This window comes from Triticum dicoccoides, chromosome 7A (genome assembly GCF_002162155.2).
Source record: "Triticum dicoccoides isolate Atlit2015 ecotype Zavitan chromosome 7A, WEW_v2.0, whole genome shotgun sequence".
Classification (NCBI taxonomy): domain Eukaryota; kingdom Viridiplantae; phylum Streptophyta; class Magnoliopsida; order Poales; family Poaceae; genus Triticum; species Triticum dicoccoides.
In genome coordinates this window covers 551,028,534-551,044,194 of record NC_041392.1, presented here as the reverse complement: position 1 = coordinate 551,044,194, position 15,661 = coordinate 551,028,534, and the positions used below count along the sequence as shown (strand labels likewise).

The 15,661-nt window shown below is 46.5% G+C and overlaps 1 protein-coding gene across 1 annotated transcript; it reads right to left on the bottom strand.

Annotated features, from left to right (window-relative positions):
- Nucleotides 1-12,884: 12,884 nt before the first annotated feature.
- LOC119328789 lies at nt 12,885-15,501 on the bottom strand. The gene is made up of 6 exons (XM_037601771.1): nt 15,315-15,501; nt 15,108-15,219; nt 14,000-14,354; nt 13,460-13,913; nt 13,324-13,367; nt 12,885-13,218 (listed from the first exon to the last, which is right to left on the bottom strand). The coding sequence occupies exons 1-6, from the start codon at nt 15,346-15,348 to the stop codon at nt 13,165-13,167; spliced, it is 1,053 nt and encodes a 350-aa protein (XP_037457668.1). The 5' UTR covers nt 15,349-15,501; the 3' UTR covers nt 12,885-13,164.
- Nucleotides 15,502-15,661: the final 160 nt, after the last annotated feature.

Sequence of the window (15,661 nt, the reverse complement as noted above, 5' to 3'; positions counted from 1 at the left end):
GCGCCCTCCACCCTCGTGGGCCCCCTGTTGCTCCACCGACGTACTCCTTCCTCCTATATATACCTATGTACCCCCAAACGATCATATACGGAGCCAAAACCCTAGTTCCACCGCCGCAACTTTCTGTATCCACGAGATCCCATCTTGGGGCCTATTCTGGAGCTCCGCCGGAGGGGGCATCAATCACGGAGGGCTTCTACATCAACACCATAACCCCTCCGATAAAGTGTGAGTAGTTTACCTCAGACCTACGAGTCCATAGTTAGTAGCTAGATGGCTTCTTCTCTCTTTTTGGATCTCAATACAATGTTCTCCCCCTCTCTTGTGGAGATCTATTCGATGTAATCTTCTTTTTGCGGTGTGTTTGTTGAGACAGATGAATTGTGGGTTTATGATCAAGTCTATCTATGAACAATATTTGAATCTTCTCTGAATTCTTTTATGTATGATTGGTTATCTTTGCAAGTCTCTTCGAATTATCAGTTTGGTTTGGCCTAATAGATTGATCTTTCTTGCAATGGGAGAAGTGCTTATCTTTGGGTTCAATCTTGCGGTGTCCTTTCCCAGTGACAGTAGGGGCAGCAAGGCACGTATTGTATTGTTGCCATCGAGGATAACAAGATGGGGTTTTCATCATATTGCATGAGTTTATCCCTCTACATCACGTCATCTTGCTTAAGGCGTTACTCTGTTTTCATTAACTTAATACTCTAGATGCATGCTGGATAGCGGTCGATGAGTGGATTAATAGTAGTAGATGCAGGCAGGAGTCGGTCTACTTGTCTCAGACGTGATGCCTATATACATGATCATACCTAGATATTCTCATAACTATGCTCAATTCTGTCAATTGCTCAACAGTAATTTGTTCACCCACCGTAGAATACTTATGCTCTCGAGAGAAGACACTAGTGAAACCTATGGCCCCCGGGTCTATCTTCATCATATTAATCTACCAATACTTAGTTATTTCATTTTTCTTTTACTTTGCTTTTATTTTACTTTGCATCTTTATCATAAAAACACCAAACATATTATCTTATCATATCTATCAGATCTCACTCTCGTAAGTGGCCGTGTAGGGATTGACAATCCCTTAACGCGTTGATTGCGAGGATTTATTTATTTTGTGCAGGTACGAGGGACTCGCGTAGCCTCCTACTGGATTGATACCTTGGTTCTCGAAAACTGAGGGAAATACTTACGCTACTTTGCTGCATCATCCCTTCCTCTTCAGGGAAAACCAACGCAGTGCTCAAGAGGTAGCAGCGCTTCACTCCTCGGCAACGACGCCAGAAAAGAGTCTTGATGACCCACAAGTATAGGGGATCTATCATAGTCCTTTCGATAAGTAAGAGTGCCGAACCCAATGAGGAGCAGAAGGAAATGATAAGCGGTTTTCAGCAAGGTATTCTCTGCAAGCACTGAAATTATCAGTAACAGATAGTTATGTGATAAGATAATTTGTAACGCATAACAAGTAACAAAAGTAACTAAGGTGCATCAAGGTGGCCCAATCCTTTTTGTAGCAAAGGAAAAGCCTGGATGGACTCTTATATAAAGCAAAGCGCTCCTGAGGACACATGGGAATTATTGTCAAGTTAGTTTTCATCATGCTCATATGATTCACGCTCGTTACTTTGATAATTTGATATGTGGGTGGGCCGGTGCTTGGGTGCTGCCCTTACTTGGACAAGCCTCCCACTTATGATTAACCCCTCTCGCAAGCATCAGCAACTACGAAAGAAGAATTAAGGTAAACCAAACCATAGCATGAAACATATGGATCCAAATCAGCCCCTTATGAAGCAAAGCATAAACTAGGGTTTAAGCTTCTGTCATTCTAGCAACCCATCATCTACTTATTACTTCCCAATGCTTTCCCCTAGGCCCAAATCATGGTGAGGTGTCATGTAGTCTACGTTCACATAACACCATTAGAGGAGAGACAACATACATCTCATCAAAATATCGAACGAATGCCAAATTCACATGATTACTTATAACAAGACTTATCACATGTCCTCGGGAACAAACATAACTACTCAAAAAGCATATTCATGATCACGATAAGAGGAGTATTAATTATCATTAAGGATCTGAAAATATAATCTTCCACCGGATAAACCAACTAGCATCAACTACAAGGAGTAATCAACACTACTAGCAACCCACATGTACCAATCTGAGGTTTTGAGACAAAGATCGCATATAAGAGATGAACTAGGGTTTGAGAGGAGATGGTGCTTGTGAAGATGGATCATTGGTGATGACGATGGCTTCGATTTCCCTCTCCCGGAGGGAAGTTTCCCCAGCAGAACAGCTCCGTCGGAGCCCTAGATTGGTTCTGCCTAGGTTCCGCCTCGAGACGGCAGCGCTTCATCCCGAAAGCTTCCTTCTGATTTTTTTTCTAGGTCAAAACACACCATATAGCAGAAGATGGGCATCGGAGGCCTGCCAGGGGGCCCACAAGGATGGGGGGCGCGCCCTCCACCCTTGTGGCTGGCTGGTGGCCCCCCTATGGTTCTTTCTTCGCCCAATATTTTTTATATATTTTAAAAATATTCTCCATGAAGTTTCAGGACTTTTGGAGTTGTGGAGAATAGGTCTCTAATATTTGCTCCTTTTCCAGTCCAAAATTCCAGCTGCCGACGTTCTCCCTCTTCATGTAAACCTTATAAAATAAGAGATAAAAGGCATAAGTATTGTGATATAATGTGTAATAACATCCCATAATGCAATAAATATCAATATAAAAGCATGATGCAAAATGTATGTATCATATATCATTTTTTGGGAACTAACCTATTGAGATAGTGCCTAGTGCTAGTTGCTGTTTTTTGCTTATATTTTACTTCACAGAATATCAGTACCAAACGAAGTCCAAATGCAGCAAAACTTTTTGGACATTTTTTTCTAGACCACAAGACACCCAGTGGAAGAGGTGCCAACTAGATCGATTTTCTTGCCATGGGAACTTTGTGATGGGTTCAATCTTGCGGTGTTCTTTCCCAGTGACAGAAGGGGCAGCAAGACACGCATGTATCTTTGTTATTAAGGATAATAAGATGGGGGCTATTCCTACATGAATAGATCTCGTCTACATCATGTCATCGTTCTTACTCCGTTTCTCCATGAACTTAATACACTAGATGCATGCTGGATAGCGGTTGATGTGTGGAGTAATAGTAGTAGTAGATGCTGGTAGGAGTCGGTCTACGAATCTTGAACGTGATGCCTATATATTGATCATTGCCTTGGATACCGTCATAATTATTCGATCTTCTATCAATTGCCCAACAGTAATTTGTTTACCCACCGTGTGTTATTTCTCGAGAGAAGCCACTAGTGAAATCTATGGCCCCCAGGTCTATTCTTGATCATATTTGCTTTTTGATCTATTATTTGCATTGAGATCTACTTTTATTCGCTTTTATTTTCATATCTATATTTTCAAAAACCCAAAAATACTTTGTTGCACTTTTTTGCATCTTTTATTTCGTGTTTTATCAAGATCTATTTATCCAATCTATCAACTTGCCAATTTCTGCCGCCGTTACCCAGGTGGGACTAATAACCCCTCTTATGCGTTGGGTTGCAAGTATTTGTTTTTTGTGTGCATGTACCGTTTACATAGTGTTGCTTGGTTCTCCTACTGGATTGATACCTTGGTTTCATAACTGAGGAGAATACCTATCATAGTTGTACTGCATCATCCCTTCCTCTTTGGGGAAATACCGACGCAGTTTCAAGTGACATCATCCACCACCGTGTGGAAGAGGTCCTTGGAGATGGTGAGGTAGAACCAGCGGATGATGGTGGGGTCGAGGATCATCCACTCCTCGTCGTTCACCATGAGGCCGGAGTCCACAGTGCCATCAACGTGACCGTGGAGCAAATACTCACGAAACACCAAGGAGAAGTACCTCTTTCAAGCGGAGTAGGAGGCGGTGGATTGATCAAAGACCACCGGAACGCGCTCGTGGATGTTGAGATCGCGAACGAGGGTGACATCCGGGCCTACAAAGGGGCTGGTGCCGGAGGAGATGGAGGAGCCCGGGGAGTTTATGGCGGCGGGGAGGCGACAGGACGAGCGGCGGCTTGGGGAAGGGAGGGTGGAGAGGGCAGAACAATGGCGGCTATAGGGGAGAGCGGCGGCGACAGCTACAGGGGAGGGAGGTGGCGGAAGTGTGGAGAGGAGGGAGGCGGCGGCAATACGGGGCAGCGGCAGCGGCTAGGAGAGTAGCGGCGGCGATGGCGTCGTGTGGTGGCGGCAAGAAGCGACGGCGGCGGTGGCGCGATGGGAGGCGCGGCGGCGACGGCTAGGGTTAGGGTAGGATCATGAGCAAAATTGATATCATGTAGAAGACTAGGTTTAGGTTGTGCAACATGATATGCATTGATCGGGTGCAGTAGGCATGTATATATCATGTACAAGAGGGGCCATGACCTCAGATATACATATACCTAGAAGGTGGGCCCATCATACAATATTTTTTTAGAGAGGTGGCGCTTGCCCGGCCTTAAGAATGAGGCCCTTAGAGTACAAATAGTCAGCAAAGTACAAAGTCAATCACAGCCAAAAGCAGGGCTACAAGGCACAGAGGCCCAATACAGCGACGCAGCGCCGGTCACGGGCAATGGGGAAGAAACCGCTCCAAGAGCGGTCTGGGGTCGGAGGAGGGCGGCATGCCTGCCGTTGCATCCCTCTATCCGACACGTCGGAGATCAGCACACTTGGCCTTCAAACGGGAGATGAGACGATCCACTCTGGGGCGGTCCCGTTGTCTCGTCAACCCCTTCCAAAGCTGCAAAAGAATGACCAATTTATACACAACATCTGCCGGATGTCTAAAGAAAATTCCCTCAATGGTAGCTCTGTTTTGCGTAGTCCAGAGAGACCAAGCAAGTGCCCCAACGCCAAGCCAAGCTAGCTTTCGATCCTGGGCATTGCTAGCCATGATGAGCCCATATAGCTCAGCGAAACCACTCGGGTTCCACGTACATCCAGTCGCCTCTCGAAGGGAGCTCCACACCATCCGAGCCACAATGCATCGGAAGATTATGTGGCCGCTAGATTCCTCTTCTCTGCACCAAACACATAAGCCATCACCCGGGGTGTGTCTTTTTTGGATCTAGTCACCGCTGGGAATCCGGTTCCGAGCCAGCTGCCATAAGAAGATTTTAATTTTTGTTGGCATTCTTACTTTCCAAAGCGACCGCAGATCATAGACTGGGGGGGCTTTGAAGATTTCCTTATACAATGGGCTGGTAGAGAAGGCTCCTGATGGCTCTAACCACCAATGGACCTCGTCGCGCTCAGCAGATAACCGCACCGAGGCCAGGGCCTCCCATAGATCCTCCCATTCCGGGGCTTCTCTAGGCCCAAGGGGTCTCCTGAAAGACGGCCGGAAGCGCCCGTTCACCCATGTATCCACAACTCGCGCCTCCTGCTGTCCCGCGATTGCAAACAGATTGGGGTATGACAGGTCAAGCGATCACTCACCCCACCAAACATCTTTCCAAAATAGTGTCAATTGTCCGTTATGCACAACAAATCTCGTCCCAAGCCGCAACAAAGGTTGAACCTTGCGGATATCATTTGCAAACTGCGACCGTCGGACCCGCGGTCGGAAGGTCACCCCATTGTCCTCAAGATATTTAGCCTTGAATATGGAGAGCCATAGCCCACCTTGTCCCGTCAAAATTTTCCAGGCCCACTTCGTCATAAGGCACCAATTCATAACTCTGGAGTTAATAATACCTAAACCACCCACCTCTTTGGGAGAGGCAATCGCATCCCATTTAACCATATGGTACCGTTGTTTTCCATTTTCCTTAGCCCAAAAGAATCTGGATCGAATCTTGTCAAGTTTCTCATGGGTCCCGTAGTGCAGAAGATAAAAACCCATGACAAACATAGGAATGTTTGTCAGGCAGTCGTTAATAAGCACTAGCCGGCCACCCGAGGCTAGTAACTTGCCCTGCCACGGTTCCACTTTTTTAGCCGCCTTGTCCACCATTGGCTCAAAATCAGCCATGGACAGAGCCCGATCCGAAATGGGCATGCCCAAATACTTGAAGGGAATAGATCCCAACTCACAATTCATCATATGGGCTGCTCTGAGCTGGGACTCCAAGTCACCTCCCGTGACAAAGGCCTGACTCTTATCAAAGTTTATCTTAAGTCCCGACATGGCCTCAAAGCACATGAGCAAAAACTTGAGGTTAGCAATCGCCTCTTCAGAGTTCTTGATGAGAATGAGGGTATCGTCAGCATATTGAAGGTGGCACAACCCTCCTGGTACCACCCTTTCCGCAACACCCAGATGTGGCCAACAGCTTTGGCGTTGTCCAGAATTGAAGCCAGCGTGTCCGCCACAATATTGAACAAAAGGGGAGAGATCGGGTCACCCTTCCGCAGTCCCCTTCCGTTGCGGAAATATGGGCCAATCGAGCCATTAATATTAATAGCAGTTTGCCCACCCCTCACAATTTGCCGCATCCAGCTCACCCATTGCGGGTCAAAGTTTTCCTTGTGTAACACCTCCTCAATGAAGTCCTACCGGACCCGGTCATAGGCTTTCTCAAAGTCGAGCTTGAGAATGAACACCTCTTCCTTTGTATTCTTAATATCATGAAGCACCTCATGGAGCACCGCTACACCGTCCAGGATGCTCCACCCTTTAATAAAGGCAGTTTGCAGATTATCAATAATCTTGTCTGCCACCGGAGCAATGCGAGAGGCAAATCCCTTAGCAATCAGCCTGAAGCTGACATTTATGAGCGTGAGGAGGCGGAAGTGCCTAATTTGGTCTGCACCCGGCATCTTCGGAATCAAGGCCAACACCCCATAATTTAGGCGTTTAATGTCTATTCGGCCACTGGTGAATTCATTCACAAGGTGAGCGAATAGTGGTCCCACTATATTCCAAAACCACTTATAGAAGATGACCGGGAAACCATCAGGCCCGGGCGCCGTGTTCACCCTCATCTGATTTAGGTTAGCTGTGATCTCATCAAGCGTGAAAGGCTTAGTGAGGATGGAGTTATCATCTTCAGAGACCAATCGCTCGTTATCCCAGATTGAGTCGTGAAGAGATGCTGATCCCACCCCAGAAGAGCCCAATAGCTCCCGGTAAAATGCATAAATATGGGTTTGGAGGGCGCCATCTTCAGTGATAACATTATCTCCATCTTGGAGAACACGGATCATACATCTCTGGTGTCTTCCATTTGCCACAGCATGAAAGAATTGGGTACTCGCGTCCCCCTTGAGCACCCAATTTTTCTGACCCCTCTGTTTCCAGTAAATCTCCTCGTAGGTCAAGATAAATATCATTTCATCCTCCACCGCATACCTTCTCGCCCATTCCTCCTGCGATAGGCCACTCAAATCTGCCTTGGTGTCCAAGGCCGACACTTCACTCATCAGGGCCTATTTTCTAGCTTTCAGCTGGCTACCCACGTTCGCGCCCCAACCACGGAGGTGGCGACGACTCAAGCGCACACAATGTTGCCAAATGTCCATAGCATTGCATAAAGGGTCATACCGGTGAGGGGGGCGATCCCTAGCCGCTAACCAAATCGAAGAAACCCGCTGCACAAAGCCCGGCTGCAGGAGCCATTGCTTCTCAAAGAAGAAGCGCTTGGTGGCGCGGTGGGTGGGCTTCTCCAGAGTTAAGGATAAGCGGGCAATGATCGGAGCCCAGCCTTGGTTTCCAGTCAGTGGAGACGAAGACACGATCTAGCACGCATCTAATCGGGTCATCCTGATTATTACACCAAGTAAAACGAGCCCCCACCCTAGGTAACTCAATGAGGTCAAGGTCAGCCACCCACTCATTGAACGTATCTACCAGCCTGAGGTCTGAAATAATACCATTACTCTTGTCTATGGCATCCCGCAGAAGATTGAAGTCCCCACCAATGACAATAGGCCATGGGAAAGCCGTGATACAATATTACAAGCACAAATATATTCAACATTGACGATGTGTGTCTTGGCGTGAGTAGCCTGGTCAGCCAATGCTGCTTTGTGTGGATTCTTGTGAGGGATTTTGCTCAGTTTTCCACTAATTAACGAGGCAGTTGTACTTCTTAAGTAGGAAGATGAGGCCTTTTTTCTGTCTTCATTTCAAAAATTAGAATGTTGATCAGGAAAGGTGACATCCGCATTTAATTTCAGAACATGGACCCTGAGTTTGACCCAACCATGTGGCTTGATCCCAGCTCGATTGATGGCTGCGTATCCACCGAATAGTTAGCAAAGACACTTCACACTATGAAGCGCCAGAGTTATAATCGGATGACAAAGACACGCTCCCCGCGGCCTAATCAAGTCCTCGCTGCCGCACAGCACATATAGGAAGACATCATCCGTCAACCCATCGCTATCCCATTCCCAATTAACTATGTCCTGAGGGCATCTCAACCTGTGAATCTCCGCTTCAAATCTTGAAACAGTATCATGTGAGCCTTCATGCACCTGTCCCAAGCATTACGGCTGGCTCAATCAGTGTGCTGCGTGTACAATTCCGGTCTTATCATTTTCGTGCTGAAACAGCGCAGGGATCATCATCGTGATGCTGCGAGCGTTGCCTGTGGAAGTGGAGCCGTGGTCCGTCTCCAAAGCGAGCTTTTGTGTCGGCGGCGGGGGTGCTACCATCTGAATTTCCGTTGGATACTCATGCTGCGTGCGACGCGCGCCCCGCTGTGACGACGTGGACGGATTCTTCCTTTCGTCTCCACGCTCTTTGTTTGTTTCAGCTTGTGCACTGGATGCCACTTCCCAGCGAGCATCACTGTTTCTGAAGTCGTGATGATTAATGAGCAGTGCTCTTTTTTCCTCCTCTTGGCTGCCTGTGCTGTGTACATGCTGTGGGTTGTTTGGGTCGACGGAATGGCCATGTTGATGATGTGTGGTCAGTTTGGAATAAACTGAGCGGTAAAAGTGGACTGCATTTCTGGTACCAGATGCACTTAGGGCAACCTGACAAGAAAAGTGTAGCAGTACCACGTACAAGGAGTTAAGGGGATACACATGTGGGTTTGGGCCCGTTGTCATTTGGCAAAAGCTTTCAAAGCTGGCATCAATGTGCCTCTCAAGCATCGCTGCAGGCAGCTGTTTTTTGTAAGGAGATGTTCCTCGTTTTTTGTAAGGACAAAAGTATGTTACTAACTGATACTAACTGTTTAACAATCATTCATTTACCAAATGTCCAACAGGCAGGGAGGCACCATGTCATGTAACAGAGCACGTTCTTTCTTTACATGAGTGATGAACATTATGGTCTTATGGGTGTCGTGTCAAACATATAAGAAAATGCCCTCGACTAGACTTTCCTCACAAGTTGCTTTCCCGATCAGACATTTGCAATTGCCGTTGCCCTTGTCTAACTGATACTGTTCAGGTTCCACCTAACATAATTTTGTTCTCTTATTCCACACCATTGTACCGCTGCACCTGTACTCCTTGTCACTTGCTCATCTCCTGTCTAGTTTCCCTAAAAACAAAGATCCCTTGTCCGGTACTTTTATCAGAGCATTTCCAATAGAAAATGCAAATTTGGACACGTAAAAAATTACATCTCCAAAAAATGCTTTTTGCATCTCAAAAAAAAGACTAACTCCAACAGATAATGCAAAAGGAAGATGTAAAAGTGCAACTCCAATATGTGATGTAAACTGGAGATGCAAAACCGGCCGCCGGCCGCACGGCAATTGTTGCTGTTGTTGAACCGCTGTACAGCCGTTGTTCAGCCCCACATATTGATATAAAACAACTTAAAAATTGCACATGTTCATAATATCAAATTATTAAATAGTTCATCAAATTCATAAGATCAAATGCAACACACATACAACATAGTTTTGCACAATACACATACAAATAAATGAAACTAGGCGCCTCTCTCGCCATAATATTTTCAATACTCCTCCAACAAATCCTTCTGAAGGCATCAGAGTCTCTAATTTATTTGTACACCTTCATGAAGCGTTTGATTCACTCCTCTCTTCTCATGGACATAACGTGTATGCCCATCAAGTGATACAAGGTGAAATCTAAACCCTGTCCACGCTCATTCTCAATGATCATGTTATGTATGATCATGCAAGGAGTCATGATATACCAAAGAGTTTTTTATCCCAGAATCTAGATGGTCCTTGCACAATAGCAAATTGGGATTGCAAAATCCCAAAAACCCTCTCAACATCTTTCCTAGCCGTCGCTTATGCATTGTGAAAGATGAGTTCTTTCTTACCTTGGGGTTTTGCAATTGGCTTGACAAAAGTACTCCACCTAGGGTAGATGTCATCCGCAAGATAGTACCCGTAGTTATATGTGCGGCCATTTGCTTCGAAGGTCACCGGTGGTGCTTCTCCATTTGCTAACTTGGCAAAAAGAGGTGACCGGTCGAGCACGTTAATGTCATTGCAAGATCCAGGCATCCCAAAATATGAATGCCAAATCCATGTTTCTTGGTCAGCAATGGCCTCAAGAATGATAGTGGCATCCTTCCCACGACCCTTGAACTATCCATGCCATGCTCTTGGGCAATTTTTCCACTTCCAATGCATGCAATTGACGGACCCTAGCATACCTAGAAACCCACGAGCTTTGTTCATCTCTAACAGTCTCTGAGTGTCCTGAGCATTGGGAGCTCTCAAGTACTCTACACCAAACACTTCTACAATAGCCTTTGCAAATTGTTTGACATAGAAGATAGAAGTGTTGTCTGCAGGAACACCGTAGGCCATCATGTGCAATGCGGCAGTGACCTTCTGTTCGGTGCTATGTCCAAGCAACTCTGCACAATTCCTCGTCTGCTCGAAGGATCAATCATGCTGCTTCACGGAATTGCAAATGTGGATGAACAAGTCTTTGGACATTCTGAACCGTCATTGAAAGTACCTTTCTGGAAAAACCGGTGGTGAACCGAAGTAGTTGCGCATCAACACGTTCTCTCCTAATGAACGCATGGCCATATACGAAACCACCGTGCTTCGGCTTCTTCCCCTTGTGCATTGCCATTAGCATTGCAATGTCCTCTTCTTCGTTTAAATCAAATTCCTCCTCCGACGAGGAATCGTCCACGAAAGAGGAGTCACACGAGCTCATCTACAATGCGGAAAATCACGTCAAACTACTTTTCATCCCCAACAAAAAAATGTCAAGTTTCATCTTTTTTACCTTTGGGAATTTCGTCAAACACCTTGCTTGCGGGGTAGACGAAATCGGACGGTTGGCGGTCGCGGCGGGTGCGTGCGGCGGCGACCGCACGACAGAAGAGATGGCTGCCCGTCGGCGGGAGCTCCGCGCGGCAGGCGGGTGGCTTCGCACGCGGGCGGAGTGGTGCGCCTCCACTAACTCCGGCGGGGGGTCTAGGCTTGGATGAAACCTACCCCATCGTGGACCTCGCCGGGGAAGGCGTTTAGGCCAACCACAACCGTTGGAGAAGCTTCGATTCGGCAGCGGCCAAAGTGAATCGGCGACTTCGGGCGGCGGGCCGGCGAGGCAAGCGGCGGGGGACGGGGGGCGAAGTCGCGGCAGGCCAGGCGGGGGGCGGCGGCGTCGATTTGGTGTGGATTTGGCCAGCGGCGGAGTCGGGCGGGTGGTGGCTGGTCGCGCGGAAGGGAAATGAATGGCAGTTGGGCAATTGGCGGGCGGTCGTGTTTTACATCTCCTGTGGGTGGATATGCATATTTGCACCGCGAGGTGCTGTAGTTTATATCTCCGAGAGATGGAGATGTAATTTTTTATTTTTATTTTGCATCTACACCATCTGTTGGAGAGGTGGGTTTTTTTTGTGGGAAGTTGGAGAGGTGTTTTTGACCCTCGGAGATGCAAAAGGTATTTTTGCATCTACATTTTTTATCGGAGATGCTCTCAGAATGTATACAAGCAGCACACTTTGTAGTTTCTTAGAAAATGTTAGTGCTCCAGCTAGATGAGTTTCCCCGTCAAGGGTTTTGACTTTTGAAAATCTGCGAAATAATTGTTGGATGAAAATAATCTGGTGTCATGAAAAAAAATCAATACTACGTTGATTTAGACACCACATGAAAAAAGTATGTGCATTTGCAGTCGATTTTGGGCACTCTCTTTTTATTATTTCTCTTACAGAATACAATTTTTGGCTCAGTTTTGTATGCCAAATTTTTATCTCAAAACCAGGTGTGCGCACCCAGCTACGATCGTATTTAGTTTTTTTAACAATAATATCTCAACATTTTTTAGTTCTCTACCTTATGTGTTCCTATCATGTACCTTCCACAAGTCTATTCTCTGCCAGGCCTGTGGGTCTCTCGGGCATGACGCTGCAACCAATTGGCTAATTGCAAAACGCATTTGGAATTGCATGAAGTGATGGCATCTTTTCAGCATCATGTGCTGTTGAAACACATTAATCGACGCACCAGTCTTTGGCTGTAAACTCAGAAACAATATAGAACAGAGAATGCAGACAAGCGAAGAGATGCAGAGGATAAAGGCAACTTGACCATGGGAAAACCAGATCTAAAGCAAAATGATTACAGAGCAAAAGAAATGTGGCTTACAAGTTGTAGTTAACCAAAACCGACATCCATGTGACCTCCGTGCTCTGGATACTGTGACAGATCAAGGTATCCAAGAATGAAAGGATAAACCACATGATCATGACCACACAGTAAACGTACTGCACTGATGCAGCATAGAGCGCGCAGGCATGTGCATAGAATTGAAGATCCGATCACAGACTACTAAGCACGCAGCAAGAAGAATTATAACATGCACTTGCAGTATATACTATATACATACTCCCTCCGTTCCATATTACTTGTCGCTGATTTAGTACAAAGTAATATGGAACGGAGGGAGTACATGACAAGAACACAAAATCAGGGAGAATTTTCTGCTCAAGGGGGATCACACAAATAAAGAATTCAGCTATATTCAGAAGCTGGACACGGACAGGCAAACTGACTTAACAAAGAGAATACAAGCGAGCAGTCTCACCCAGCAAACCATAATACACACTCTTAAAGACATGTTACGGTTTGACAACCGGATAGACAAGTGCTAGTGACATATCAACAACGGCGAAAGAAAACAAGCACCACACACTCAATACTTCATATTCAGCAAACAAAAGGTTTGAATCTGAAGTCGGTCCATCTGTTCTAGACCTCTTGGGCTACGGCGTTGCCAGCATCTATTGCCATCTCAGCATCCCCCTACAAGCATATATGTTCCAGTTAAGCAAGAACCAAACAGAAACCTTGTGCAGATATAGTGTGCTCTCAATTGCAAGAAGACAGTTGAAATTCGTAGTTTCTTACCATGTTCTCCTTATCTTCGTATGTGATCTCCTTCACCACATCAACTGAAAAACATACTTTTGCTATTAGCAAGCCTATAAATTGCAGAAACAGGTGATATTTTGTATTAGGAACTCAGGAAAACAACGGAGCTTACCAGATTCTTGGTCTGCCTCAACTGGCGAAACCTCACTGCCTCCATTACAATCTTCTTGCTGCTCCTTAGCCTGCTTCTTGGTTTTCTTGACAGTATTTTTGGCACCTTCTTTTGCAGGAGCATTTTTGGCTGGATTCTTGTTATAGGAACCTCTGATCTTTGCATCAGGTTTCTCCTTCTGAATGTTCTCTTTCTTGCCATCTTTACTCTGAGTTGCAACAGAGTTCAGAGACCTAGGTTTCAGATTACCCTTTGGAGTCACATTGGCGGCACTAACAGCAGACTTGTCTGACTTTTTTGGCTCCTGTGAGGAGTCCAGAGAGATCTTTAGCTTCTCAAAATCTTCCACGATATCATAAACCTGAAGAATCTCCTTCACCGGCTCCTCCAATTCTGTTGCAAGGCCATGCCTGGCCACATAAGCCTTGAGTTCTTCTCTCATCCTATCCAGAGGCTGTGGAGAACACAATAATATGATCAGTTATTCAATGAAAGAAACTGAACAGTCTAAAGTAATAACAGATGATGAATTGATGTTACCTCGCATTCTGACTCAAGGGCGAGCTTGAAGAAGCACAGAGAGATAGAGTGCTTGGAAGCAGCCTCTGCAAGCCTAATCTGTGTCATCCAATATGAGACTGAGGAGAGTGTACTGAACTTGCGCCTTGCAGTGGACATGGATGCTTCTGATGTCGGGGTATCACACCTCCCGAGGCTGTCTGACCTCCTAGACCGAACCCCTGAGACTGGAGTAATAGTTCCAGTAGGAGTAGGCCTTGGACTAACACCTGGCTTTGTTGGTATTGAGTGCCTCCGCGGAGGTTTAGCTGATTTATCCTTCACGGCAGAAAGATCGAGAGCACAGCTCTTGGTGACATCTGAAGATGGCTTGGCCCTATATATGGAGAGCAATTAGAAGCGATTATGAAATAAAAAAATTAGTTGGCAGCAATTTCAAAGTAGGAAACCGAGAGGCCTCAGTGCAAGTTGCTGGTCAATTTTGCATTGACATAGCACCAAACGGGTGTGCTTAGTTTTGAAGCAATAATCTGGGCATCAGCATTTGCATGGTGGCCTATTGTTTTCGCAGAGACTTGCTGAATTGTTTATATTATAACTCAGCCCTGTGATGGCTAAACCTCTAGAAAAAGCTAGGGACATCTGTGCGCGCACGGGCCTCTATTAATGTCCTTACTGGGCTTTCCTGTTCCTAACTTCACAGGACAAGAGATGATTTCATATAAGTTTCCTTCGGTACTTTCTTGTCTTTATTAAATAAGTAGGTCTGGTTATGTACAGTTTGCAGATCCAATGGCTATTTGAGAAGATAAATGTCTAGCAGGTATTAATGTGACGGGTCAATTCGTCCATTGTAAATAGTCAAAAAAAAAACATGAAATCATTGGCCTTGGCAGTTCTACAAAAAATGATAGAAACTCGCTATCTAAACAGTGGCATGCTAGGTAGTACATGTTGTGGACTGTCGTCCTCTCTGAGAACTTGTAATTGAAAATTGAAAGCGAAAGAACTACTCCTGGTTTTTAATAAGAAACAGTTATTAAGAAAAAGGAATCACATATCAGGTAGGAAACAATATAATCAAAATGTAGGGACATGAACGGGAAATAAGATGGTCGAAAAGGGGTACCTTCGCGAAGCAGGGGCGGTAGGAGGAGCGTCCGCCGTCGCCGGCTCCAACTTCCCCCGGCCGGCCGACCGCAGCGGGTACCGCAGCTTGGACCCCTTCGCCGCCGCAGACCCTGCGAGAGCCAAAACCCTAGATCAGAACCCACCGACCACTCGACCTCCACCCAAAATCCCCCAAAAATCGCCAAAAAAGAACAACTCCGCGTACCGCAGGCGCCCGACTGATCGCCGGAGGTGGCCATGGACTCGAACGACAGATCCGCCCGAGGAGACGATTCGATCTCCCACGAATCCCCAACCCTGGCCTCCAAAGAATTCGAAACCGGCGACGGGGAATGGAAGCCTTCGGAAGAATCGAGAGACGGGGGATGGGGTTTGGGTTCGGTTTTGGAATGGAAGGAGCGCGTGATAAATAGCTCTCCTATGATAACGTTGGCCTGCACAGCTGGGGGCGTACCCACGCGCCCGGCGCCGGCTGGACGGCACGCGGACGCGGGGGCCCGGAGGGGTCCGTTGGCGCCGCGGGCCGCCCTGTCAGTGGCGCGGGGGCGCGGG

Bases quoted from the DNA above. Each gene is read 5' to 3' on its own strand.
- LOC119328789 (XM_037601771.1), bottom strand. From the start codon at position 15,348: ATGGCCACCTCCGGCGATCAGTCGGGCGCCTGCG. The intron at 13,368-13,459 runs GTAAGCTCCGTT...TATGTTTTTCAG, and splicing joins TGAGGCAGACCAAGAATCTG to TTGATGTGGTGAAGGAGATC. The intron at 13,219-13,323 runs GTAAGAAACTAC...ATATGCTTGTAG, and splicing joins ACGAAGATAAGGAGAACATG to GGGGATGCTGAGATGGCAAT.